At 48.1% G+C, this 26,691-nt stretch overlaps 1 protein-coding gene across 2 annotated transcripts in view; it reads left to right on the top strand.

The window, feature by feature from the left end:
* The first annotated feature begins 21,989 nt into the window (after positions 1-21,989).
* Positions 21,990-26,691, top strand: part of Tmem132c (transmembrane protein 132C) — a 317,389-nt gene continuing 312,687 nt past the window's right edge. For both annotated transcript variants that reach the window (XM_075978117.1, XM_075978107.1), the window contains exon 1: positions 21,990-22,173. In XM_075978117.1, the coding sequence (XP_075834232.1) occupies positions 22,068-22,173 (106 nt within the window). In that variant the 5' untranslated portion in view covers positions 21,990-22,067. The remainder of the gene's footprint in view (positions 22,174-26,691) is intronic.

Here is a 26,691-nt window from a genome sequence, read left to right as displayed (position 1 = left end):
CCAAAGAGTCAAGATACCTTTATAATATACATTCTGGTTTAGCTTAGCAGTTCCTTTACAGTCAAAAATTTCAAAGAAAACACAATAATATACATATTCCAGACTCTCTGTGAATTTTCCATTTTTATGTGGCTTATTTTTCTTTACTCCTTTTAACTATCACTATTTGTACTGCCCGTCTCTTTAAAGACTTTACCCTTTTTAAAAGCATTAACTTTATTTTATGACTTTATATACTCTTTTTCTTCTCTCTCCCAAGCCTATGTACATTTATCCAACACTGTGACCATTTAGAGGTCTTTTATGTCTGAATCTGTCCTATTACAAATGTGTAATTCTTTACTGTCCAGGAACACTTTTGCTTTGCACTTTTAAAATGCTAAGCACTTAAGAATCTAAGCTGCAACAATCCTAGGTCAAATACAGGTACTGTGGACTTGCCCCTCGCAGTCCAGCATGGCGGAGCTGCTTGTGCCTCTGAGAGCCAAGCACACTGCCCCACTTCCAGGCACAAAGCTGGTCCACGTTGCCATCAAGCAAGCTGCAGCAATCTGCTCACAAACCCCATCCAAATGCTCCATCTCCCAAAAGAGTCAGAGGTTACACTGGTGGCACAGCCCAGAAACTGGTATTTTAAAACCACCTCTTTCTAGTAGACCTGATCCTGCTGCCTACCCAGGGAGAAAGAACTGAGCCATGGGCAGGGTCTCAGCTACTTTACTACCAACCCCGAGTGGGCACACAAACATCAGTGCCCACAAATGTTCCATAGCCAGAGTTTGCAATGGTGGCAGAGCCCAAGAAGCCTCATTTTAAAATGGCGCAGATTTTTTTTTTTGCTGGTATTGCTGAGTCAGGAAAATCTCTCTACAGCATGCCCCAGCAAACAACAAAAACTCTGATTTTTCTCTGTGTCTAGAATTAAGCTCTCTCAGGTTTTTAAGTGGATTTAGTCCATCTCGTTGGGCACTCTCTCCTCTAATTGTCCAACCAAACCAGAACTTGTGCCTCCAAATAGTTCATGCTTGTTCAGCCCACCCTACATAATCCCACCCAACTCATGGATAACAAGTAAGCTTGTTAAGGAAGTATTCAGAGCTCATAACCTACAAATAGGCATGAGAATGATTATTGGAAGAGGTGGTATTTAAAAAAATAATTTTTGAGGTGACTGGCTGGCACAAAATGCATCAATTCCTGAAGCACAGCCCTGGAGGATTTCCAGAAATACATGGAGCTAAAGTATGATTTTTATTTATCATGCTGCAGATGACTCAATCCAGGCAAAAACTACCCAAGACCCCAGGGCAACCATCCTTGGACACTGGGTGCCGAACACTTCCTGGAAGGTGTTGCTGCCAATATAGAAAGGCTTATCTGATGCCTTGAGAGGGTCCCAGTTGGTGGTAAATTTTCTGAAAGCAAGAGCAGACTGAGGAGGATGGTGGTGGCTTCTGATCCATGCATTATACTTAGAAGAAACAAGTTACTTAGACTTTTCCAACAGGGAGGCTGCCCAGAGTCCCCCCTGCTGATTTCATTATTAGAGTACCTGTCTCGTCGATCATGGTTGAAGGACCAGAGGCCCCTGGAGACACACAGAGGCAATTTTCAGTGATTCTGTTAAAACTGCCTCTTCCTTTAAGATCTACAGCTAGAAAGAAAAAAAAGCATAGCCTTGTACCAAGGCATTCGTCAGTCAATCTCCTTAGGGCCTGTGTTCTGAAAACCTCAAGTTACTGAGCAGAGCGGCCATGTGGGGTATCAGAACCCAGCAACAAGGATGAACTGTGGTAAATGAAGACACCTCCCTCCATCAAAAACATCAAAATCCAAAAATGCAACAGCCTTCTCCATGCACGGTGGTAGAACTGCACAAAAACGTGAGCTCACAAATGCTCCCATTAAGCTTTCTGAAAGATGATGTTCGCAGCGTTGGGAGGGGTCTGTAACTGTTCACCTACACAAGTCCTGTCTGGTCTAGAGCAAGTGAGAAATACAACTTGGGTTTACAGTTTCTGTAAATACTAGGTATTCACACGAATAGGCTGCGGAGTAAATAAACGTGCATGTTCCTGAACCCCACAACTGATAGGGGTTGGTGGAATGAAAATGTGGCCATGCCCACACTTTTAAATATTGTGTCCAAACCACGGAGTGTTGTTTCTCTACCCCAAATGAATCTGATAACCCTTCAGGGAGATGATGTCATCTGTTTCTCACTCAGAGAGAAAGCCAGGAGAGGCACTTGTCCATGAGTAAGCATGTGACCCTGTCCTGGCCAATGAGAGAAAATGAGCACTGAGTTCCTTGGGGAAAACATCCTTGGGTTAAAAATGGGTGCAGAGTCATTGCTGGGTTTACACAGACCCTTGGAGAATATGCAGTCATCCTCAATGGAGGGAGGCAAAGACTGACATTAACAGAAAGATAGAAAACGTACCATGAGCTTCTGGGGGTATCCCCCACTCGGGTCTTTGTCCCTGAGAATTTCTATGTGTGACTCTGGGCTTTTCTGTTTACTTAGATTGATTGTATGGGTTTGCTGTTATCTGAAGCCAGAGGATCTCTATGCAAATTCTATGTTATCTTTAACCATGAACTCTAAGATGGCTGCTAGAGAACCCTCTTTTTAATTTATTTGAGTTTTTATCTTATGTGTATAGGTGTTTTTCTTGTGTGTCTGTGCAACACATCTATGCAGTACCTACGGAGGCCGAAAGAGGGTGACAGATGTCCTGGAGCTGCAATCTCAGGAGGTTGTGAGCCACCATGTGATGTGGGTGCTGGGACCAGCCAAAGCTTTTAACCACTCAACCATCTCTTTAACTCCGAGTTGCTCTTACTGCTGTGACCAAACACTGGAAAGAAGCCACATAAACGAGGAAGAGTTTATTCCACCTGCTGGTTGAGAATCTCCAGTTTGTTGTGGTGAATGATCTGCCTAGGGGGGGGGGGGTCAGTCCACGGCAGGAGCTTAATATAGTAGATTCCCACTGGGTGGATCAGGAAGCAGAGGTGGGACTTGAAAACAGGGATGGAACCTTCAAGCCCGCCTTTCCTCTCCCACCCACCTGCTTGCTCCTGCAAGTCCCTTTTCTACTGAAACAGTGTCACCCGCCAAGGGCTGATCATTCAATTATACGAGCTGATAAGGGACATTGCAAACACAAACCAGCAGTATTTCCTACACCTGGAATTCGACCTCTGACCAGGTAGGTGTTTTAAGATGCTAAGTTTGAGGTGTTTGAGATAGCGCATTAGGAAAGAAATCCATCGTGGCCAATGTTGATCACCTACTTGTACCATAAGACCTGGACACATTTGAAATTTGGGATCTAAGCGGTAAAATGAGAATAAATGCAGCCACCCACAGATTCACTGGGATTTCTCACCAATAGATTCTGGAAAATGCTCAATAAATCTCATCATTGGATTCCTCTCATTTCCCCTGAAATGTGTGGAGCTCTATGCTCTGTCTGAAGCAAGCATCCCAGCCTGAAGAGTGAAGGCATCACTTGACATATGTGTCCTCAAGACACAGCCACGGGAAGTAGCCATGTCCCTACAGGGAGCTTCAATGACATCTTGGCCAATGTGAGCTCAATGGGACAGAAAGGTTTGAATGATGGAGCCTCACTGTGTACTGATGAGGGAGGCTGCCCCTCCCCAATGCTGTCTTGATAACGTGTGAGAGTCATTGGGACCTAAGGGAAGAGATCTGGGTTTGGTGTTTGAAGCAGACTGGGAAACAGAATACAGGTATTCTAAATACAAATAGCGTCATATGGAGAACTCACAGATGTGCTGGGAATGCATCTTTGAGTCAATCTGACTTTGGGTTTTAATGTTGTTGGCTCAGAGGATGATGGGTGTGTTCAGGATAACACCAAGTCTTAGTATGGTGAGTGTGGAGTACCCTGGGTACCGTGGCCAGCTTTGCATCATTGTGATCGTAATGCCTAGAAGGCACAACCTAGAGGAGGGGAGAAATTTGTTGTGGTTGCTGGCATCAAAGCGTGTCCATCTATCATGGTGAGGAAGGCAAGGCAGGCAGCTCAATGCATCATCCGGGAAACATGGTGGAGACTGTTCAGGCCATGAGTGCCAGGAAGCAGGGAGAGAATGACAGGACTTGGCCAGGGAAAATAGACTTTCAAGAACCCGTCCCTCACGGCCTAATTTCTTCTATCGAGGCTTCACTTCCCAATGTTTCCAGAAATATCCAAAATAGTACAGCCATCTGGGAACCCAGCTATCAAATCCTGAACCTGTGGGGCTACCCCGGACTCAAACCAAACCCAAGGCAAGTGGTTTGCCTTGTCTTCTAGTTTCACGTTGCTGTGAAAATAAGCAAACAAACAAGAAAGACCTGACCAAAAGAGATTTAGAGGAAGAAAGGTTTATTTTGGCTTAAAACTTCAGGCCACAGTCCATCACTGAGAGGAGTCAAGGCAGGAGCTCAAGGCAGGCGCCTGCAGCAGGCTCACTTGCCTTTCCACACAACACCACCTCCAACTGAGGAACTCACAGCTAGAGAAGCATGAAAGGAACCATGGAGGATGCTACTTAATGCTTCATGTGGGCTCATACTCAGCTACCTTTCTTGTATAGCCCAGGACCATTGTCTATGGAATGGCTCCACTCACAGTGGACCGAGCCTTCCTATACCAATTAACAACCAAGACAATCCCCATGCGGCCATATTCAGAGGCCAGTCTGATCCAGGCAAGTCCTCCACTGAGGCTTCTCCTCTCAGATGGCTCTAGGCTGTGTCACACTTGCCAGTCAAAACTGATCAGAACACCTTGCATAACATCAAGGATGAAAATGCGACAATTGCATATTCATTCAAAAAAAAAAAGTCCTGCTTGGAGCCAAGAATTGGAGAGAGTGAGAGAGAAAAAATTATTCTCCTATGACTTCCCTGGTGATTGGCGTGAGGTTTGGGGTGAGAGAGCCAGAATATACAAAAGGATTCAAAGGCACCTGCTTCCTTCCCCTTGATGGACAGGTCTCCCTTCCATATTACACCTGGCTATGGTCACCACACTGCTGGCAGAATCCAGATCCTCCTTGGTCTGGCTAATCATGAAGAAAATGTTTTCTGATTCTTCTAATTGACTTTTCACTTGGCCTTGGATGTCAGGGCTGGCTCCTCGTGACACCTTCCTCCCGCGTCTTAGATGACGTCCATTAGTTATGCCTCAGCTATTGGAAACTCTGGAGGTGCTGGCGGTGAAGAGTCACGGTGCTCAGCATTGCCTGCTGATGAAGGAGTATTGATCTCAGTCCAAGAATAGATGTGGGGGAAAATGAAATGCTGAGTTAGAGTGAGCGCCCCGGAATATCCATCCTCCCCTTCAGCAGCCAGGGCATGCTGGAGACCTTGTGACGGACACTTGAGGGACATTTGCACAGTCCCCTTGTGCCCTCTCTGCTTCTGCCCAGCCCTCCAAAGGCTCCACCCTCTAGAAAATCTTACACCTGATTTACAGGCACACACTTGAGAAGTGGCAGCCTCCTGCCTCCAGCAGGCCTGAGCACAGCAAAGGACAAGGCAGGGCAGCAATGAAGCTGATGATCATTTTCTAATAGAATCTAAACATGGTGTGATTTTTTCCATTGGTCTCTGGAGCCGCGGGAGAGCCGGGGCTCAAAATTGAGGTTGACTTTCAAATCCGCATTCCTAGGATTGGAGAATCTTAGACCACAAATGAAGACAAGGCCAGAGACTCTTAAGAAGTGGGTATGGCAGGATTTATCCCTAGTGCATGAGCTGGCCTTTTGGAACCCATTCCCTATGGAGGAGGGCCTTGGTCCTACCTCAACTTGATAGGCCAGACTTTGTTGACTCCCTATGGGAGGCTTTACCCTTTCCAAGGAGTAGATGGAGGGGGGATTAGAGGGAAGGTGGAAAGGGCAGAAAGAGGAGGGAGAGAGGGGGAACTGTGGTTGATAAGTAAAATAAAAAAAATTGAATAAAAGATTTTTTGAAGTAAGTGGATATGGAAAGAGGGAGGGAGAGAGGAAAAGAGGGAGGGAGGGAGGGAGCAAGGGAGGGAGGGAGGGAGGGAGGGAGGGAGGGAGGGAGGGAGGGAGGGAAGGACGGAGAGCGGGCCAACTGCTGTTCTGTGGAGACACCATGAAATGCAGCTATTACAGCCCAGAGTCACCATCCACAAGGATGGACCCAGCTCCATCTCATCCTTCATCCCCAGAGCCCCTGACAGTGCAGGGATGGAGATGGACTCAGTTACCTCCCCCCCTCTACTATACATCCGACTGTTCTCATCGGAAGTAGCTCTCCGTCCTTACACATTTCCCTGGAGTATCAAAGCATTAAGAATGTTATCCCTCCTCTTCGTCTTCCTGGTGAAGTCAGGATGGATGCGGACATAAGTCCTTAAAGACTACACACGGCATCACCTCCTCAGAACTGAGACAGGCCAGAGTGTGAACTCGGAAAGCAACTTCCTGCCAATCAAGGCCACTGGGAGGTCTCAGAATCAACCTTTTTTTTTTTTGACAGGGTCTCACTATGTAGTCCTGGTTGGTCTTGGACTTGGTATGTAAGTCTGGGTGGCCTCAAACTCAGAGAAACCCACCTGATTCTACCTCCTGAGTGCTATAATTAAAGGTGTGCACCTCTACTCCCAGCCTTAGGTCTAGCCTTCTCAATGAAGATACTTGTATTAAGCTACTGAGATTGTCATGACAAAACCCCATCAGAGAACAATTTTCTGTGCTTCTAGATCCCACAAGTCAGGTTCCCATTTTAAGCAGGATTGGTTCTCCCAAGGCTGCTGCCCTCCTAGGTGCCCCTCTTCAGTCACACCTGGGATCACCCTTTCTTATTATAAACACAAGTCATTAGGGCCTTCTGTAGCTGTCATTGCTCCTTTAAAGGGCCCATTCCAGATAGAGTCTCAGCCCATGGACAAGGTGGCGGGGGTCACAAATCCTCACTGAAGTTGCCTGTGTCAATTTGTGGGTGGTCCATCACAGCGATGAAAAAATTAACACAGCATCCTGCCCACAGATTCATGTTCATTTGAGCACAAGATTTTGTGGCTGTTTGTTTAAAAGACAGTCACGGCAATTGAGCCATGAAGCATCCTCGACTTTCCACACAGAGAAGTAACTACAGATCGTGCTCAACACCCCCACAGCATTGTGTGCTTTTTTGTAGGACCCCAAAGCCCATCGCAGGGTGAGGAGATGCCATGGCTCCCCGCTGGCTTGCACTTGCCCCCGCCAAGTCTCCCAGATACAGTCGCCCTTGGCTCTACAGAATCTAAGTGGAATTTCCTCAAATGCAAACTCGCTCCCAGAGCTGCTTAAATATTCACTGCCTGCGTTCATTCCACTTGGGGGGAATCTTGCAGCCATGAAACTAGAATTGTCGTAGGCGCCAAGAGGCTGCGTTTCCAGTACTAAATTTGACTACTTGAGCTGTAGATGATAAACACCAGGTCTCGTACCTCCATTTCAAGTAACGAAGCCTTGAGTACCACGGGGTACCCAGGGTTCCAGGAATGTTTGAGGGACACACGTGGGATGTATTTGGATGAGTTTTACAACACAGCTGGCGGAAGCGTGTGTGTGATGGAGCCTTGTCTGCCCAGGGAGTGTCTCGGCATGCTGAAGTGGCAGTCATCAGGCCGACAGCGTTTGGTGTAGTCAAAGACACACGGAGGACAGCATCCGCTGAATGTTGGTATTAGTGGGGTTACTTACGGGAACATGAGTGACTTAAGGACAGCTCCATGTGGGGAAGGCCACCGCAGCCCGGAAGATGACTCCAATAAGCCACATCCCTCGCTCCATGCACAAATGCAGACAGCACCAAGGAAGAGCCTTCTCTCTCTCAGCGAATACCTACTATTTGATAACCATGTGGAGAAGAGAGGCTTGGGGTTGACAGAGCTTTCTGAGTCCTCTTGTTCACTTCCCGGGCCTTAATGGAGCTTTCATTTCTGAGGGAAGAGTCACACAAGAAACTCAGAGGAGGCTCAGGTCCTGAGCTAAGCAAGGAATAAAGGCCGCATGGTGATGAGTTCAGGGCAGAAGGGCATGCTGTGTAGGAACTGGCTTCTTAGGTGGATAGAAGCTTCTGGGTAATGGAATTCTGCCAACAGAGAGACTGGATCATCTCTGGTCTGTGGCTGAATGAAAGGCTGGTCCTCTGTTCCTGGGAGCCCTGCCCAGCCCTTCCTCTTTCCTTTCTGGTCTTTCCCCATCCTTAGGATTCCAAAGCCATTCCTGCAGCGGACATCTGGGATTTTCTGTTTGCTACTTCAGCTTACATCTTCTTTAAGCTCTTATTTCTGATTTGAAATTGACTGGAATCAGAGAAAAGTCCTCGGGGTGCCATTGTGAGCACAGACAGAAAAGGCTGTTCACATAAAATTTACCTTATTCATTGAGGTCTCACCTGGAGTGGCACAGGACCTCGGCCAGGTGTAACAGATGTGCTTATGGGGGTGGGGCTCCTTCTCATAACCTGAAGCTGAGAGACAGAGAATAACGGGAACCAAGGATGCTCCCCAAGGTGATGAAACAAGACACAAGAAAGATTCTGTCTATATTCACACCACACACACTACCCGGCCCCCTCTGCCATCATCACCACTGTGCTGAGAAATGGCTATGGACTGACACCCTCCCTAGGGTCACTCAAGGAATCAAAGTTCTTCACAGCAGCCCAGATGTGCAAACAATGTACCATGCATCAGCAAGTGAAAAAATACAATGGCTTTGGGGTATAATATTATTCAACTATCAAAAAGAGGTATGCTCTGGGGGCTGCTAAAACATGGAAAGGAGTCTAGAAACAAGGATAGGTGTGTTGTCTCAAGCCTTTAATCTCAGCACTCAGGAGGCAGAGGCAGGGAGATCCTTGAGTTCGAGGCTAGACTAGTCTACAAAGTGAATTCCAGGACAGCTGGGGCTACACAGCGAAACCTTGTGTGGAAAAACAACTTTAAACGAGAGTCTAGAAACATGAGAATAAATGGTATCACATCAACAGTGAGGTATCTGATCCTTTGTGTGTGGGGATGGATGTGTGTTCACTGTAGGAACCAGCCATGATAAGTTAAATATGAACAGATCACCCAAAGGAAGTTCACCTGCCAGAGTAGGACTCAGCCATCAAAAAATTTAATAGAGGCCTGAGTCTCAGTAGTTTACCCTGAAGCAATACCTGGTTGCAGGAAGGAGCATAAACTAAGATTACCTGAGAACCACCCAAGAACAGACCATCCAAAGGAAATGCCTAACATTCCAACCGCTGTAGATAGCATCACCTGCCAGCACCCACCCACCAGGACACCCCCAGACAAATGTCAGACAATTAAGGGCCCTGAACCTCAGAAATCCCTCACCCCCACATCTACTACTATAAAAACCCAACTTTATCTGAGCTCAGGGCTCTCTCCATTTATTCCAATACATTGGATATGTGGAGAGACTGAGTTTGCAAACTTGCACAAAATAAGGGCTCTTTGCTTTTCATATGGGACTTGGTCTCCTTTTTAGCTTTGGGGGGACTTGGTGAATTTGGGTGTAACATTCACATATGTGTTCATGTGTGTTCACATGTGTGGGTATGTACACATGTATCTGCATGCATATAGAGCACAAATAACCCCAGACATCATTCTACAAGGCACCAAGCACCTTCCCCCCACCTTTTTTTTTTTTTTAATGAAACGGGTTATCTCACTGACCCAGAACTATTCAAGTAGATCAGGCTGCTTGGACGACAAGCCTCTGGACCCAACTGTTTCTGCCTCTTCAAGGCTGGGGCTTCAGGCCTGTATCCTGGCTTTTTGTTTTAATGTGACTTCTGGGGATTGAACTCAGGTCTTCAGGCTTACACGCAAACACTTTCTTGACTGGGTCATGGGGGAGGTGGCAGAGCCTGAGAGGTAGTGAATTAACCATGGACAGGAGAGCCTGGCTGCCTGCGGGACATCCTCTGGGGAGTGTATGAGTGGCCTGAGCTGGGATCTTGGTGATGTTTGCACACAGCACTGACAGTGAACTCACAGCCAGAATAATTGCTCACTTTTAAAGGGCTTGCAAATTACATCTCAATTAAAAAAATAATATTCCCAGTCTCAGGGCCAAGAGCTTTGGGCCAACATAGGTCATGTGTTCACCTGACACTGGATGGGGGCTGGGAAGGGGGACAGGTTTCCTTCAGTTCCCACTAGGGTTCATTCCGTGGGGCGAGAGACAGCAGTGGCTTCGCTACCATTCAAGGCCACAGGCAGAGGCTTGACCACGAGGAGAAGGAGGAACCCTGAGGAAGGAGGCCAGTGGGCTCTCCCTAGCTGTCCTCACAGACTCTGGATCCATTGATTGTTTGTAGACAGAGGGCGAGCTCTAGAGGCTCAGGGAGAAGCCAGTAATGGTTTCTATTAAATTTGATTTTCAAACAATCAGCATGCAATATTAAAAGTAAATAAATTAAATTAAATTCACACTTCTCTTCTGCCGACAGCCACAGGGAAGCGCTCTGCTCTCCAAGGGCTCACGGTCACGACAGACCACTTTTAGGGGTAGCATGAAATCCACTGATTAGCAAACTTAATTACATCTGGAAGCTTCTATTTACCAAGGAATATAATATAATCGTGAGAAGATATCTGTATATTGACGATACATAAATCACGATAAGATCTCGGGGGTCGCCTTATGGTACTGTGGGGTTATTTTGCCTTAGTTTATCAATGAACAGCCTCCTCCGTCACATGTTTCGGTCACCACCATGCTCTGCACCCCCTGTCCCCAGGGACTGGAGCCAATTCACCACAGGCTCAGCCCTCTGAAAGCACAATAACCTTTTCCTATGCCATGTTATTTTTGTCAGGACACAGAAGGCCCAGAGTGACTGACGAACCCAACATGGTCACATGCATTCTTAAACAGAGTTTAAGTGAAGGCTCTGCCTCTCTGACCATCCTCCTGACAGGGGCTCCCTTTCTCCTGGGAAGGAGGGGAGACCGAGTTCTCTAGGATTCTGGCCTCAGCAGATAGCTCCGCCCACCCTCACTAGCCTTAGCTTTTTTTTCCCCCTTTGCTCCACACATCTGAATTCAAAAGGCCAGCTCACTCAGCAAATCGCAGCGTCTTGCTCTCGGCATTTGCCAGCAGGACGCGTAACGAGTTCAGACAGGTAATGTGATTTCCTCGGGATCGCGGGCCATCTGAGCAAAACGGTCCTTGATCGGATTTCTATTTCATGAAGTAGCCTCAGCACATTGACCCAATCAGAACGTCCCTTTTCGTGGGAGCAAGGACTTTCCCACTCTGGTTTGGTTTGTGTAAGGGAGTGGGGAGCTTTTGTCTTGAGACAGAGCCCGCCGCGGGGCTCCGCTGCCTTCTATGCTTTGCCTCTTCTTAGTAGTGGTGGGAAGAACCGGATCACAGGTCCCGGGCAGGTATTAGCGTTCTCTCTTCCCGCTAGGGAAAGGAAGCTGTGTCTATAAAGCAATCCCGGAGCCAACCCCGCTTGAAGGAGACGCCGGGTTGGAACAGGTATCCTCACTCAGAACGCTGTCCATTGAGTCTTACTAGTGAGCTTGGTGCCCATCATAAAATAAACTCAGCTGATCTGATTTGCACAGGAGCTGGGTTCACGCCTCTGATTCCCCTAAACTCAGCTGATAAGCACAGAAGCTGGGTTCACACCCCTGGTTACATAGCTGTGTACGCAAAGCCCACTTGTAATCATGGGGAACACGAATTGTAGAGTCCATGGCCAAGGGTAACCTAGAGAACGCGGATGGGACCTGGAGCAGCTAAGAAATTGAGAAAGGAAACGCGGAGTCCTACAGAGCTGCGCTAGCTGGCTGGTGCCTGCAGTCCTGATGGCTGGGTTGTAGTGCAGGCTGACCCTGTTGACTTGGCAATCAGGAATCACCTAGACCGACATCCAGGGCTCTGCTGGGTCATCTCTCTTTCACAGTGCTGTCTAGATATGGAAAAACAGTGCAGACGGGGTGGAATTCGAGATTCATTGGCTATATCAAACCTTCTCCCAAAAGGACCTCTGGAAAGGATGCCTCCCTCCCCTCCCAGCATTCATTAGGCAACAGAAGGAAACAAGGCCTGCTGTGCCAGCATGCAGCTGTGAGCTCTGAGGCAAGAGGCTGCCTGCCTCTTAACCACGGTTTTTTGCCTGTACAATGGGACAGGACAATGAACCTGTACATGGGTAAACTCTATTGTTTTCTTAAAGGGCCAGAACACTTTAACTTTCTTCTTAGCTCTATCTGGATTCTTGCCATAAAAAGTAGTCTCAGGGAAGTCCACCACTCTAATCTTTGAACCACCAATAAACCGAAGCCTAGGAGTTCGAGGAGATGGCTTCTTGGGTAACAAACTTGCCTCCAAGCCTAGTGACCTGAGTTCAAATCCCGGGACCCACATGGTAAAGAAAGAGAACACACTTCTGCAAGTTGTCCTATGGCCTCCCTGGGTGTTCTCTCTCTCTCTCTCTTTCTCTCTCTCTCTCTCTCTCTCTCTCTCTCTCTCTCTCTCTCTCTCTCTCTCTCTCTCCTACAGGAAATAAAAGCATTAATTTTGTTTTTAAGAAAAGAAGCATCTTGGCTGAACCCCAGGAATTAAACTCATGGGATCACAGTCTGGATTATCTCACAGCGCTTCTCCACAGGGTCTATGAGTTTGGCTGTTTCCTTTTGTTTTTGTTTTTAAGCTCTGTTGGCTTTCTGTTGTTGTTGCTGTTTTTTAGAGGATCCCCTCCCATCCTTCCTTTTTCTTCCTTTCCATTTGCTTTAAATGCCCTGCTCTCTTCTCAAAGTGAGCTCTATCTTGTGGATTTTAGGTCATTACTTTCTGCTATAAATATTAAGAACTGTAAGTTCCTTTCTTGACAGGTTTTACGGGTGTTGTATAGATTCATCGTCATTCAGTTTAAAGTCTTTTCTAAGTTCCCTTGTCATTTTTGGCTCATAAGTTAGGTAGAGATTGATAGGTTTCCAAACGTCTGGGTTTAGAAGATAATGTTATAAATTTCTTTCTGGGGGTGCAGGTAGCACATCCTAGACCATGAGGGGCCTTTTATATCCATGTGTGTGCATTTACTGAATATTCAATATTAAGAGATTGTCGAGTATGCTTACAAACAACTCGTGTTCCTTGGTTCTGGTGTCGTGGTCTCTGGTCTCTGATCATCAGCTGGGTGAAGGGACTTGATAATTTGTGCAGAGCATTGTGTCTGCTCACACAGTAGGTAGACATAAGGATGACAATGAAATATATGTATTGATGTGTGGGTAGATGGTGGGAAAATACATGACTGATTGATTGATTGAATGATAGATGAATAGAGAAGTGGTTGATAATGATAGATATTTTGATATATAAAAAGTATATGATGATAGATAGATAGATAGATAGATAGATAGATAGATAGATAGATAGATAGATATAGGAGAGAACTATTCTACTTTCTACTATTCTACTATTCTTCCCATTACTGGTGGGGAGTGTTTGAATTTTCCAGCAGAAATTTTTGCATATGTTCCCATCTCTACTTAATTTTGTTTGATATGGTTTGAGCCTTCATTATTGAGTTCATATATATATGTAATCTTCTTTAATTAATTCTTTTGACATTATACAATAAGATGAGTCTTTTATAATTTTTAATTTTATATATGTGTCTGTGTACCTCATTCATGCAGTACTTGCAAAGGCCAGAAGAAGAAATTGGATCCTCCAGAACTGAAGTTGCAAATACCTGTGAGCTATAACTTGGGTGCTAGGAATCGAACCTGCATACTCTGTAAGAGCAACAAGTGCTCTTAACCACAAGCCATCACTCCAGCCCCTTGACTAGTCTTTGTACCTGGTTACACATTCTTTGTTTAAAGTCTATGTTATCTGATATTAACACAGCCGTTCCAGAAAGTCAATATTTTCATATGCACTGGAATTGTATTCATTACTTTCAAGTTTTAGTGCAATTCTTTTGAGTGATAAAACATCTCATGTGTTTTGGGTATTATCAACCCAGTCCTCATGTCCATAGCTATGTGTCTTGGGGGTCTTTCCACACAATTAGGATTGTGAGTCATTCAAAAATTTGTGAAAAGTCTCCCAGGAATTCAGTCATCTTCCCAGCTGCTGTTTCTTTGTTCAAATTCTTCCTTTTGTTTTGGAGGCTTCAAACAAGACAAACTTCGTCCCTGACTCTTTAAATCTTGCAGGGTGGTGCAGACCTTTAATCCCAAGGCAGAGGCAGGAGGGATCTCTGTGTGTTCAGGGCCAGCCTGATCTACAGAGCGAGTTCCAGGACAGGTTCCAAAACTACACAGAGAAACCCTGTCTCGAAGAACCAAAAACCTCCTGTGATTCTCCCTTTCTGGGACAGGCAGCCGCTGATTTCTAGGAGAAAGGTAGCAATAACTAGAGGCCAGCTCCCTCGGTGCTCTCCCCGTTTCTGTGTGCCCAGCTCCTTCTGCAGCCTCTGTCTGCTATATGTTTCAATGCAGTGTTCACTGGTGTTTGCTGATTGGAGCTGGGTCCATGAAGATGCTGGCTTGTGCTCACCGGAGTCTGCACATTTCCCCTCTCAGCTCTCTTCGTCGTTCTCCCCCTTGCTCTTCCCAGGCTCTGCATCTCCAGAGCATTCCGCAAACTCTTCCAGGAAGCCGGTCAGTGGACTTTGCTTATCCTCCGCCGCCCCCTTCTGGTGCTTTCTTCTCCATTTCTGCCTCGGCATTCAAGGTCCAACCTAGATGCATATTTTATTTGCTCCAGGCAGAAACTGGCCTGGCACCCTAGCACTGGAGCCCATCGGTAAATAGAACAGCCACAGAAACAATTCCTGGTCCCCGCTTTAACTGTGAACCGGCAAGCTAGGAACCAAATCCTGCTCCCTTGTCTCTCTAGCTTTGCTTCTGGTCCAGCTAGCCTGAACCTTGGTCTCCATATCCTCAGTATCTCTCTTTACTCTCAATCATCAAGCTTCTGGGGTTACTGTAGCAATTACTGTTACCTAAGTCATTTTAGGGACGGGCCTCCCCCCAAGGCATATCCAACTATTATTATAAGTCAGACATAAAGGGCCAGTGGCGCTTAGAACTGACTCTTGGGGACAAAGTGTGAAGCACAGCTGAACCCCCTCTCTGAAGTGTTATTCTGTCCAAATCCAGAAATCTGAACTTTTTCTGTATGTGCCCCGAACCTCCGTGCGTCCCGTGCCAGCCGCTGTCAGTCATCACCACTAGGGGGCGCTGTTGACCCTGTAACTGGCTGAAGGCTGGCTGGGTTTGGATCTGAACTATTCCTCACTCAAATTAAGGGCAATTGTATTGCCTTGTTCCAGCTGTCAAAACAGCATGACTTTAGTGGGGTTCCTTTGGAACTCAATCTTTTAAACAGGCTACCAGAGTCTTGTGGGACATTAAGAGCGATATAGAAGCTCTAACTAAAGCTTACAGGCTCTGTGAGTCCAAGAAAGGTGGTTGAAAGTGGCTTGCCCTAGGCCACAGTTATCGGTGTTCTTTATAAATCTACAGTTGACAAGCAACATAATAATCCAGTTGCTTCCACTGCCTGCCTGGAGGGGAACAGACAGATTATAATTGTGCCATTTGATGTCATAGTGGTGGCAAAGTTTGAACTGAGTTTTTTTCCCAATAAATATTCAAAATGTAGGTCTTGATGAATTCTGGGTGTTCCATTAACAAAGCAAAAGCAAGGATATCAGACAACAGAGCAAAATCAGTGTCGTGGTGAACATGGGATCTCAATACGGAAGCCTGAAGAGCTAGTGTGGCCTTTGGCTGGGTTATAAGATGGACTGCATCTTGCAGGTCCTAATGTCATAGCCACCTCTCTTCCTGCCTTCCCCCCCCCAAGACATCTTCCTCCCAAATCTATGTCCTAATGTTTGATAGCCCATTGGGGTCAGTTAGTGCCACCCATATGTTCATGGAAGTTGGTCACTCTCCCTACCTCAGTAGACACCAACCATGAGTTCCTCCACTTGAGTCAGATTGGAAACCTCTTCTCTCTTGCTGGAATTTCTCACTGTTTGGATTCAGACTACTTTGTATGTGCTTTGCTTTCCCAGTGGGCTCCCTACAGGCAAGGGACCTTGCTCATAACCATCACTCAACGACTACATAAGAATTAAAAGATGACCAGAGAGTCAACGTTGCCTGCAGAATCTCCTGACCACAAAGGCCAGGGTTACAGTTGAGTGAATGTCACTCAATGCACATCAATGGCTGATGTGTTGATGGTAAGGGGTTACACTAGAGAGCGGTAACACATAAGCCTCAAATTCTGGTGGCTTCCGACACCAGACAGCGGACTCTCATCCCATGTTCCAGGTTCCTCAATGATTAGCAGGGGACTGTGTTCAGTGGGGTCCCTCAGGAAACAGGTGATGGAGTAGCTGGTGCCTTGACCAGAGTTGGCCTCTGTTGGCCCTGTCCAAACCCTGAACTCACTGTGCAGTGAGCAACTGTTAGCTTACTTCATCCAAAGCCGCACAGTCTCGTGTTTCTGAGATAATATCATACGATCAGTTTGCTCACCGTGGTTGCTTATTAAGAAGCAATAGAGAGATAATTTGGATGAAACATCCAGATACTTGTGGTCGGGATGGTGAGAAGGCAGCTATGTAGGTAAAGAGCTGGGTGGAGACATTCTTACTCAAAGAGGGACCCACTGCCCTACCACTCCACGCCACCTGGAGGCTTTTTTTTTTTTTTGTGGTTTTTCGAGACAGGGTTTCTCTGTGGTTTTGGAGCCTGTCCTGGAACTAGCTCTTGTAGACCAGGCTGGTCTCGAACTCACAGAGATCCGCCTGCCTTTGCCTCCCAAGTGCTGGGATTAAAGGCATGCGCCACCACCGCCCGGCTCACCTGGAGGCTTTTGAGAAATGCAGGGTCAGGGGCCACCAGACCTCCAGATCCACAGTCAAGAATCAACATTTTAACAAGGCCCCAGTGGAATGTGAATGGCAATGGCTGAGAATGGTTTAGTCGGTGAGGGATTCCTCTACCCAGAGAGCTTGGTTTAGAATCCCAGTTCTGACAACTTTCAGCTTCACAACACAGGACAAAATCCTTCCCTCTACATCTGTAATCAGAAATGTCTATAAATGGACTTAATAACCACAGTAACACCCTGGGATGGTCATGAGAGTGAGCTAACACTGTCAGACGCTTCTGTATGGGAGATGGTGATGCTGGCGGGGATGACGATGCTGATGGAGAGGATGTCGATGATGCTGATGGTGACGATGCTGATGCTGATGGGGAGGATGTCAATGATGCTGATGGGGAGGATGTCGATGATGCTGATGGTGATGATGATGTAGAAAATGTACTTACGGAAATGCATTAGAGCTAATTTCATGTGTAACCTAATCTGAACTGTACCGACCCATTTCCTATAGTAAGTGAACGTCTGCTGTTCTTGAACCGTGACAGAGGAATGAGCAGCAGAGAATTTGTCCTGTAGATTTTATTGAACAAGGCACAAGCAGTAGTGCATCCAACAGGTATCATGGAAGACATAGGATGAGAGGTAGGCAGAGGAATCTGAGCATCAGTCCTGATGTTCTCACAGGTGAGCATTACACGCATCTCACACCTCACTGAGGAAACCCGGCCCATGTTCCCATCAAGGGATATTCAGCTATATAGAGTCTATGTTAGGATGAATGACCAGGAGACTGTCAGTAACATTGTCATAGAACAACCATTCTTTAATGTTTGAAATAGAACTGTCTAATGAGTGAAAAAAAATCACATAAAGACCACATCATCACAAGTAAGACCCAGTAAACGTCACCTAGAGAGACACCTGGTGTCAGGAGCAGACACACGTGAGCACAAGCTTGTACACAAATCACCCCCATGAGCAATTGTGAGAGAGTAGGCTACTCCAGGTTAACTACTCCTAACCTTTTCCAAGCTGGGCAGCCTTAAAGAGCCACATCACCCCTTTCAACATCAGTTTCCCTATCTGTGACCCGAAGACAATAAAGGACGACAGGGTCACAGGGTGCTTGGAGAATTGTCATCACCATAGCTGACTAAACGAAATAAAGGTAAAATATTTCCATCTCAGATTCCTCATCAGTAAGACGGAGATATAGTCTATATAGCTCCATGGTGGTTCTTCACGAGAAGAGTGCCCCTCTGTGCAGATGCTCCTTATAGAGCTGCGAGCACAGAGTGGAGCAGGTCAGAGCTAACACGGGATGGAATATTAACCAAGCAACAGAAAAATGAGCCAGAGTGGACAGGAAGTGCCCAGAAGGCAGTCCCTAAATAGTTGTGTCCTTACTGGTTGGTCCAAGGTGCGACGCTTTCTCTCAGTCAGTGAGGGAAGGAGGGGGGTCCTGGTTTTATGTTCCAGCCCCAGCTCCCTCTTCCTTAGTCTGGGGTTTGCCACATGGAGACATATTGTCATATCACGCTAAGTGTGGTCTTGTAACTCACAGCCTGGGGGCATCAGAATTGGTGTTTCAAGGGTTGGTTTTATATTTATCTATTTGCAAAGGTTGAGGTGCACCATGTGGTGTGTGTATGGAGGTCAGAGGACACTCGGCCTGTGAGAGTCGCTTCTCTCCTTCTGCCATGAACATCCTGGGGACTGGACTCAGGTCCTTGGGCTTGGTGACAAGTACCTTTACTACCTGAGCCTACCCCCTGGGTGGAAAGTTGATTTTCAGAGCAGTGATGTAGTCTTCTCTAGGGGCCTCAGTTTCCTAACCAGCGGCCTAGGCTGCCCCCCCATTCCCAGAATTCCTCCAACTCCAGACAGGACAACCCCAGATTCAACTGCTCAAGATGCCTCCTCCTCTCTCACAATTACACAGGTCCATCAATTGCTTCACTTATCCACCCTGCCTGTCTTTGGTCCAGGCCTCCCCAGATGCACACAAAAATCCTGAGCATCCTCTGCCATCCCCAGGGGTCATGCGCCACCAGGGCCTGGAGTTTGCACTGTGGGTTTTCCTAAAATGTCTCAGCTGGCCTCCATTCGTCATCCTGAAAGTTGTCCCCTCATCACAATGGTACTTTCTATTAAAGCATTACCGAAAGTCACAGCTCATAACAGACAGACAGCCTTAGTCATCCACCTCCCTGGAGCTCCCCTCTGCCACGTGAGGAAAAAAATCCTAGTGTAGGACCTCTCATTTCTGTGACAGAATACTTGACAAGAACAAGTCAAGAGAGAAAACTGTCAAGGGACAGTCTCACTGTCCGAGGGCGCGGTCCACCATGCCAGGGCAGACATGGCCGCAGGGGCATGAGGCAGCCGGCCACGGGGCATCAATAGCCAGGACGCAGGGAGAGATGAATAATGGAGTTCAGTTCATTTTTTCCTTTTTATTCCATCCAAGATCCCTCCCCATGGGATGGCACTGCCCACACTCAAGGTGTGTCTTCGTCAGGTAAACCAATCTAGCAACCCCCTCACAGACACGCTCAGAGGCTTCTTTCCACACGAGTCTAAATTCCATCCAGCTGCCAATCAAGGATAACCATCAGGGGACCTTGGTCTACTCCACTCTCAGAACCCTCTAGAAACTAGCTGGTGACTGGAAACAGTGCTGAATGGCTGAATGACGCGTGTTATTCCGAGGGTTGTTTCGATGAGTCTGTCTATACTGGGCATCACTGACATATTGAGCTAAACGTGTATTTCTTATTTTTCTTCCTTCCCTGTTTTCTACGTCCACCAGTAAGCAACGGAGTTAAGATGTCGTTTGCTTTGCAAGCTGACCACAGCTGCTTTATGAGGTCGATCTATAGCCCTTGTTCTACCACCAATAACATTTGCTCATTTAACGCATAACAGCAATACGCAGACACACACCCTGCTTGCAAGCAGACAGGGCAAGACACCAACAAGTTCTATACTTCATATAATGCAATGTCAACCACTTAAAATTTCAGCTTGAACAAAATAAATCTAAAAAGCGGCCTCTTTCAGTTAGAAGCCCTGGGCACATGTGGAGGCCATGGGCTTTCTCTTGCCAATAACTCTGCCCTTCTATAAATCATGGTAATTGTCTCCATGTGCCCACAGCCTACGGGGAGTTTCGCAATACCCTTTGAGGAGATTAGTGGTCCCTGATGTCGCTTATGAGACTCAGGCAAGCATCTGGAAGCAATTTCGGTTAAAGAATTAATGATTTTGAGGTTCAATAATACAGGGCTTAAAAAAATAAATAAATACAGGAAACTTTGTTAGTCCCGGGAACCTGTGGGTTTCCCTAGCTGAGATAAAGGGACCGACAGTCCTCTGTCCCATTTGTTGAATCTGTGTGAGTGCTTGGTTGATGTTTAGAAGGTCACATGGCAGATTAAAGGCAGTCTTAAAGTGGGGCCTGCAGAAGGGAAACTCTGTTTTCTTTGGTCTCTTTCTGTTCATTCTGGGAGAACCAGGAGGGGAGATGCATTGGAGGTTCATGGGGCTGGAGGACGGCAGGTGCCTGTCTGGTGATTCAGGCTGTAGACATGGTGACGAGGTCCCACTCGGGGCTTCATTCTTTATTCCTATTCTGGAACAGGACACGGGGGATGGCGCAGACCCCATCCTTCAGTCTGAAATCTTGGACTGCTGAGTTTCTCCCTGGTGGGAGGGGACCAAACATTTCAATACAAAATATTCATTCTCTGTACATTTCCAGAGAAAATGTGCCTTGGATTCTAGGGGCCCAAGTGACTTTGCTATTGTTCCCCAAGGATGTGTCTACAGTAGTGAATTGAGCTGGAGGGTTGGGCCATTGCCTGCATCACCTAAATACAAAGCCACTGCTATCTCTCCTTTCCGGTATGAGCTCCTCTTCAAGACCCGCGCACCCTCGGACTTCTTATGCTGTCTCAAGACCTGGGGGTTGGAAAGTTCAGCCCTTTCCCTGGTGTTTCTTCTGCATCAATCACTGTTATGTTTGTTTTCTTTTGAAAGCTTTTCCAAAGGACTGGCCAGCTTGATCCATTTAACCCTCGGTGGGAGAGAGATCCCCAGCCTGTGCAGTTTGAGACTCAGATCGGGGTGGGGACCCCCAGGTTTGGAGAACTGGTGGCAGATAAGAGTCCTAGGTTTCCAGCTTCAGAACCTTTCACTTCCAGCCCCAGTCAGATCCTATCCGCAGCACACTGCCCAGACTCCTGAGCAGCCCATGAAACAAACCCCAGCGTCAGTAAGCATGCAGGGACATTGCTGAAACCTAGTGCCACCAGAAGGGAGCACCGGGAAATCGGGGGAGGGGGGAGTAGGTTCAGGAGTGTGTGAAGAAACCGCTCTCACCAGGACAGGTCTGGGGCATAGTGTCTGGCGCTGAGGGGAGCGTGGGGGGACGACGACGACGTTGTTTTGTTTTAAGCCTGGATAGTGGGATACACATAATTGGATGAGATACAGAAAAACGAGTCTAGCCTTCTCCACGGAGCACACGTCCCACTGAACCATTGGTATACGTCCCACTGAGTCCAATCGTTCACCTAGATAGTTCCTCCACAGCTGCAAGCGACTTTGAATTCCAGATGCCCCCAGACCTCAGCAGAAGATGACCTGAAGTTACCGATGGGGGAACTGACGACCGCAATACCTCGCGGTGCCCGTGGGAGGTGGTAAGACTCAGAGATCAAGGGTTCAGCTCCATCCCGCGTGGCGGGCACCTGGGCAGAGCCATTCTGTAGGACGTGGCTGCGTGGAGGCAGCCGGGGATCCGCTGTGGGAGAAGAGGTTTTCAAGTCTCCAAGGCGCCTTGTTCCTGTCCCCAGTCTTGGTCCCCAGGCCAGCACGCCCGGGGCCTCCTGGCCCCTCTAGCATCCTCCTTCCATCCGGCCGCGGGCGGGGCCGGAGGTGGGCGGATCCGGAGGGTGTCGTGGGAGGGCCCGAAGTGGGCGGGCCCGGGGGCGGGATCAGCAGGACCGCGGCTGCAGCCGGAGAAAAGTTGTCTGGACCAGCGCACGAGCAGCTGCGGGAGCCGGAGCGCTGCCGGGGGCGGCCCCGGGCATGGGGCAGCCGGCACGGGGCCCGGGCTGGCGATGGGTGGCGTGACAGCGACCACGATGCGCTCCGAGGGCGCGGCCCCGGGGTGGGCGGCGCGGTACAGGGCACTGAGCCTGGTGCTGGCGGCTCTGCTGGGTCAAGGTAAGGCGGACGCTGTCGGGGATCACAGGGTCCCTCGTCGGGGGCTGATGGGAAGCCAGGGCGCGGGTAGAGAGGGTAACGCTGATGATGAGGGCTCCGGGTCCCACCGAGAGCTCCCAGTTATCGAGACAGCGGATTCCGGCCGCAGCTGCGAGCCACTGAGCTGTGGCTGGGGATCCGCCGCGGCAGCCCACCCCGAAGCCCTGCTGCCTCCCTCCCGGAGAGCGGGGGGGGGGGGGCGCGGGGGACGGGGGGCGTGGCTGCCGGACTCTGGGTCTGGGCTGCACCCTCAGTTCTATATGGAACTGCGCATCCTAGACTCGGTGCAGCTGCGGGACGTGGGGAGGACCCTGGTTTCCCGCGGCCCCTTCTACAGCTTTGAGAAACCCAGGACTTTCCGCCCCACATTTAGACCGAGCGGTGGAGTTGGGGGAGCATCAGGCGGCTCTAGTTTCCAGCGAGTCCATTGACAGGCTCCCACTTCGGTCCTTTGCCCGGAGCGGTGGGAACCAGGACTCTGCAGGTTTCTGGAGACTTGTGCAAACGGGCTGACGCAGGCTAGCCAGGGCTCTCGCTTCTGCTAAGGTCGCTAAGTCGGATTATTACCCTTCTGTGGGTCAGGTTGTCTACGGGCGGGGCTGTAGAAACAGAGCCGCTGGCTTCAGGCGCTCAGAGTCCCGGAACCCCAGGGTGCGGTAGGGGCGCCCTGGTGAGGTTCTAGCGTGCTATAGGTTAAGCCTGGATGTTCTACGGTGTTCTGTGCTCTCCCGCAGTGAGGCGGGTTCAAGCTCAGCCATTGACAAGGACCGGACTGAGATTTCTCTCTAATGCACCCAGCACGAATGTCAAGACCTCTCTCCAGCCCGGTGCTCTAGGGCTGTGTTGGAAATGTATTCGGGCAAACAAGTTGTCAGTTGGTGTTTAAAAAGTAGAATTTGCTTTACAAAAGTCCTTACTGCGCTATGGAAACTGGGGGATGCCCCTTATTCCAGGAGCATTCCCCCAGACAAGCCTACCATGCATTATGTACGCTGTGCTTCCTCCCAATGGGTCCTGTTTCCCCAGAGCCCCAGGTAAACTGGGGCTCGGGGTGTTTATTAACCCAGAGGCTGCTCTCAGCACACACCTCCCGGTGGATTCCGATCACTAAATTGCTTAATGGGCATTTAGAAAGAAAAAGAGAAAGAGACCCAGATTTCACTTGGGATCAAGCAGAGGCTGTTATTGCAGTGGCCGGTGTAGACCTTGGACTGGCGAATGAAGGCGCTGGGGTGGGGCTGGCATGGTGGAGATCGCCCATGTGATACAAAGCGTCCCCCTCTACCCCCAGGCACCTGGATTTGCTACATTTCACCGGGTGGGGCTCCTAAGGTTGGTCCACGAAGTATCGTGTGCTAAATGTGTTTTCACTTTGCAGCGTTGATCAAAAGCTTGCAGCTCATTCTGTGTTCCCACAAAGCAGCCTGATGTTTACTCTGTAAGACGTTGCATGCATGCACAGGCGGGTGTGTGTTTGCACCTGTGTGCAGAGGCAAGCGACCAACCGATAGTGTCTTCTGGGGTCAGTCAGTCCCCACCTTGTTTTTTGAGACAGGGCTTCTCACTTTGCAGAGAGCTCTCTTGTTTTTTTGCCGAGAGCTCTCTCATTAGGCTAAGCCTTCGTGCCAGCGAACCCCTAACCTGTCCATCACTGCCTCAGCGCTAGGATTGCAGCCTGCTCCATCTGCCCCGCTCTGCTGCTGTTTTCTGAGTCTGGAATTCAGGTCCTCTAGGTTGCACGTGCACGTGCGTGAGTCTGCCACTAAGCCACCTCCCAGCTCCCCCCCCACACAATGTTTTACAGAAACAAACACCTTCTCGTCGTTGTTTAAATTTCCACTGTCTTAAAAAAAAAACATGCCAAACCTGTGTGGGTTTCTGGAACCCTGGAAAACTGTCCGGTCATTAGCACCAACCGAAGTGTGTGTTTTTGACTGTTGATGCTGAAGCTTCGCCACTCACCAGGGTTTGCAGAAAACACAGTTGTTCTTGCGAGTTTCCATAAATAGGACAGAGCATTGGAACAGAGGAATCGTTCTCTGAGATTTAGACCCAACTTGAGCTGAAACAGGCTATACCTGCCAACCTTCAACGGCAGGTGGAAGGGTCTGAAGGGCTGATGGGCTCCTTGGGAGGGCTGGGAGGGCTTCTGCTCAGGTGTGGGGCCCCAGCAAAGGTTGGATCCAGCCGTTGTCCTCTAACTCACCTGACCTATTGTAAGGTCCGCAGTTACTTCAATGTGCATATGCCCCGGTGAACAGAGACCTCCGTGGGGGGTGTGAGCTGCAAGCAGTGGCCGTGGCACTGGCATCGCACACCTCACCGGTGGTGCACGAGGCACAGGCATCTTTGAATAGAGGAGGCTTTAGAGACCTGAAGTGGCTTCAGAATCAGTGCTGTCCACTGAAGGAACGAACTAAAGATGAGCAGTTCTTTGGCATCTCAGCACTATGGCGCCTAGGGGGACCTTGTGGAGGGGTGTGGGGGGAGGGTGAGAAGGGTTCTTCTCCCCTGCCCTCAGCCATGCTGTCAATGGGGTCCAGGGGCTCTGCTCAAATGCGCATCCAGCCTCTTCCATGCATCACTCAGCATCACCGTGTGTTCGGCCTTTCAGAGGTCCCCCAAACCCCACTGATGATACCCCATCAGACATTGACCTGCCTCAGTTCTCCCCTCTCGCCCGACTCTCAGCACACATGGGCTGTCCACAGGATGTTTGCAAAAACTAGACAGATTGCTGGCATCTTTTAATGAGAGAAGTCACACAGTTATATTTTAATTCAGTAAAAATAAAAAACATTTTTTAGTCTTAAAAATGGGAGAAGGCATGTGAAAATATCCAGATTTTGAAGTGTCTGTGTCAGACTCCTAAGCCACACTGCACACCTGCATGCAGATTTTATAAGTAAATTACCAAGCAAAAAAAAAAAAAGATCTTCTATTTTCTATGAGTTGTATGTCGTCTTCTTGTAATTTTTATTGTGTGTGAGTGTTTGCTGCCTGTAAGTCTGTGCACCATGTGTGCAGTGCCCATGGAGGTCAGGAAAAGATATTGGAGACCCTGGAACTGGCGTTACAGATGGTCCTGAGTCATCATGTCAGTGTTGGGAATGGAACCCAGGTCATCTGGAAGAATAGCCAGTGCTCTTAAACCCCGAGCCGTCCCTCAAGGACCCAGTTGTCTCCTTTGTCCGAAAGTCGTGTTTAATGAGGGAAAAATGCATACAATGAAATTTATCTCTTTAAGATATATAGTTGTAAGTTTTGATTAACACATACACATGTGTCAACTTTTGGATCACCTTCAGAAACCCTGTGTCCTCTCCCTCCTCCATCCACAGTTGCTGACACACCGATCTTGGTCTCTGGACCTTTCCTATTTTAGTAGCAACACCATGATGGGCTTACACCGTGGGTGGCTTTCAGATCTGTGGCTGTGCAGACAGCATCATGCATTCCATAGTCACCTTTGCCCCAGTGTCGGGCCTTCCTTTTTAATGCTGAGTAATAGTCCTTTGAGTGCTGCTCGGTTTTCTTGTTTCTCACATGAAGGCCATTTGAAGGACTCCGGGTTTTATTGATTATGAGAACATTGTGAAATATTCACAGACAGGGTTTTGAGTGGCATGCATTTGTTCCTCCTGGTTAAGTATCCAGGCCTTGGAGTGTTGTCAAGCGATTTGGTAACTCTGGCTTTTTGTTTTCCCTCAACTGGGTTATTTTGTATCGTTTGCAGCACTTGATATTATTGCTGTTTCTTTGGTCTGCCAATTCCAGTAGCCCAGTAGTTTGTATTTCTTTGAGACTTTCAAGCTCTTTTCTCTTGGTGTGTTCGTGTATGTGTGTGGGTGCAGGTATGTGGAGGTCAGAGGGCAACGCAGACAGTGGCTCTCTCCTTTCCACTGTGTGAACTCCAGAGGCAAAACTCAGATTGTTGGGCTTGGCAGCAAGCTCCTTCGCATGCTAAGCCATCCCACTGGCCCTTCTTTAGGATTTTACTTACTTTTTTATTTTTTAAGTTATATTTACTTCTTTGGGGGTTTTTGTTTATTCTCAGTCTTTGACAGATAAGGTGGTGTGTCCTTGGGTTTCATGATCATCTGTACATCTCCTTTGGTGAAATAACTTTTTCAAATGCTGCATGCCCACTTTAAAAATCGGTTGTTTACTTTCTTACTGATGATTTTTCAGGCAGTTTCTGTGTTCTGGACATGAGTTCTCATCAGACAGTGTCTGAAAGATATTTCTGTTCAGTTGTCCTAGGAAAATCAGATTTTAAATTTTAAAGAAAATTTCTCTTAATAAGTGGGCTGTTGGTGCCAAATCTAGAAGATCATCCTCTAAACCAAAATCACAAGACACTGGGGCCAGTGAATGCATGCGAGTCCAGTGCCCTCAGAGGCCAGGAGAGGGCAGTAGACTCCTTGGAACTATAGCTACAGAAGGTTGTAAACTGGCATGTGGGTGCTGGGAACCAAA

Source organism: Microtus pennsylvanicus, chromosome 1, assembly GCF_037038515.1.
Source record: "Microtus pennsylvanicus isolate mMicPen1 chromosome 1, mMicPen1.hap1, whole genome shotgun sequence".
In the NCBI taxonomy this organism is placed as follows: Eukaryota; Metazoa; Chordata; class Mammalia; order Rodentia; family Cricetidae; genus Microtus; species Microtus pennsylvanicus.
Note: the sequence above shows the minus strand (reverse complement) of the source record. Positions and strands in the feature narration are given on the sequence as shown.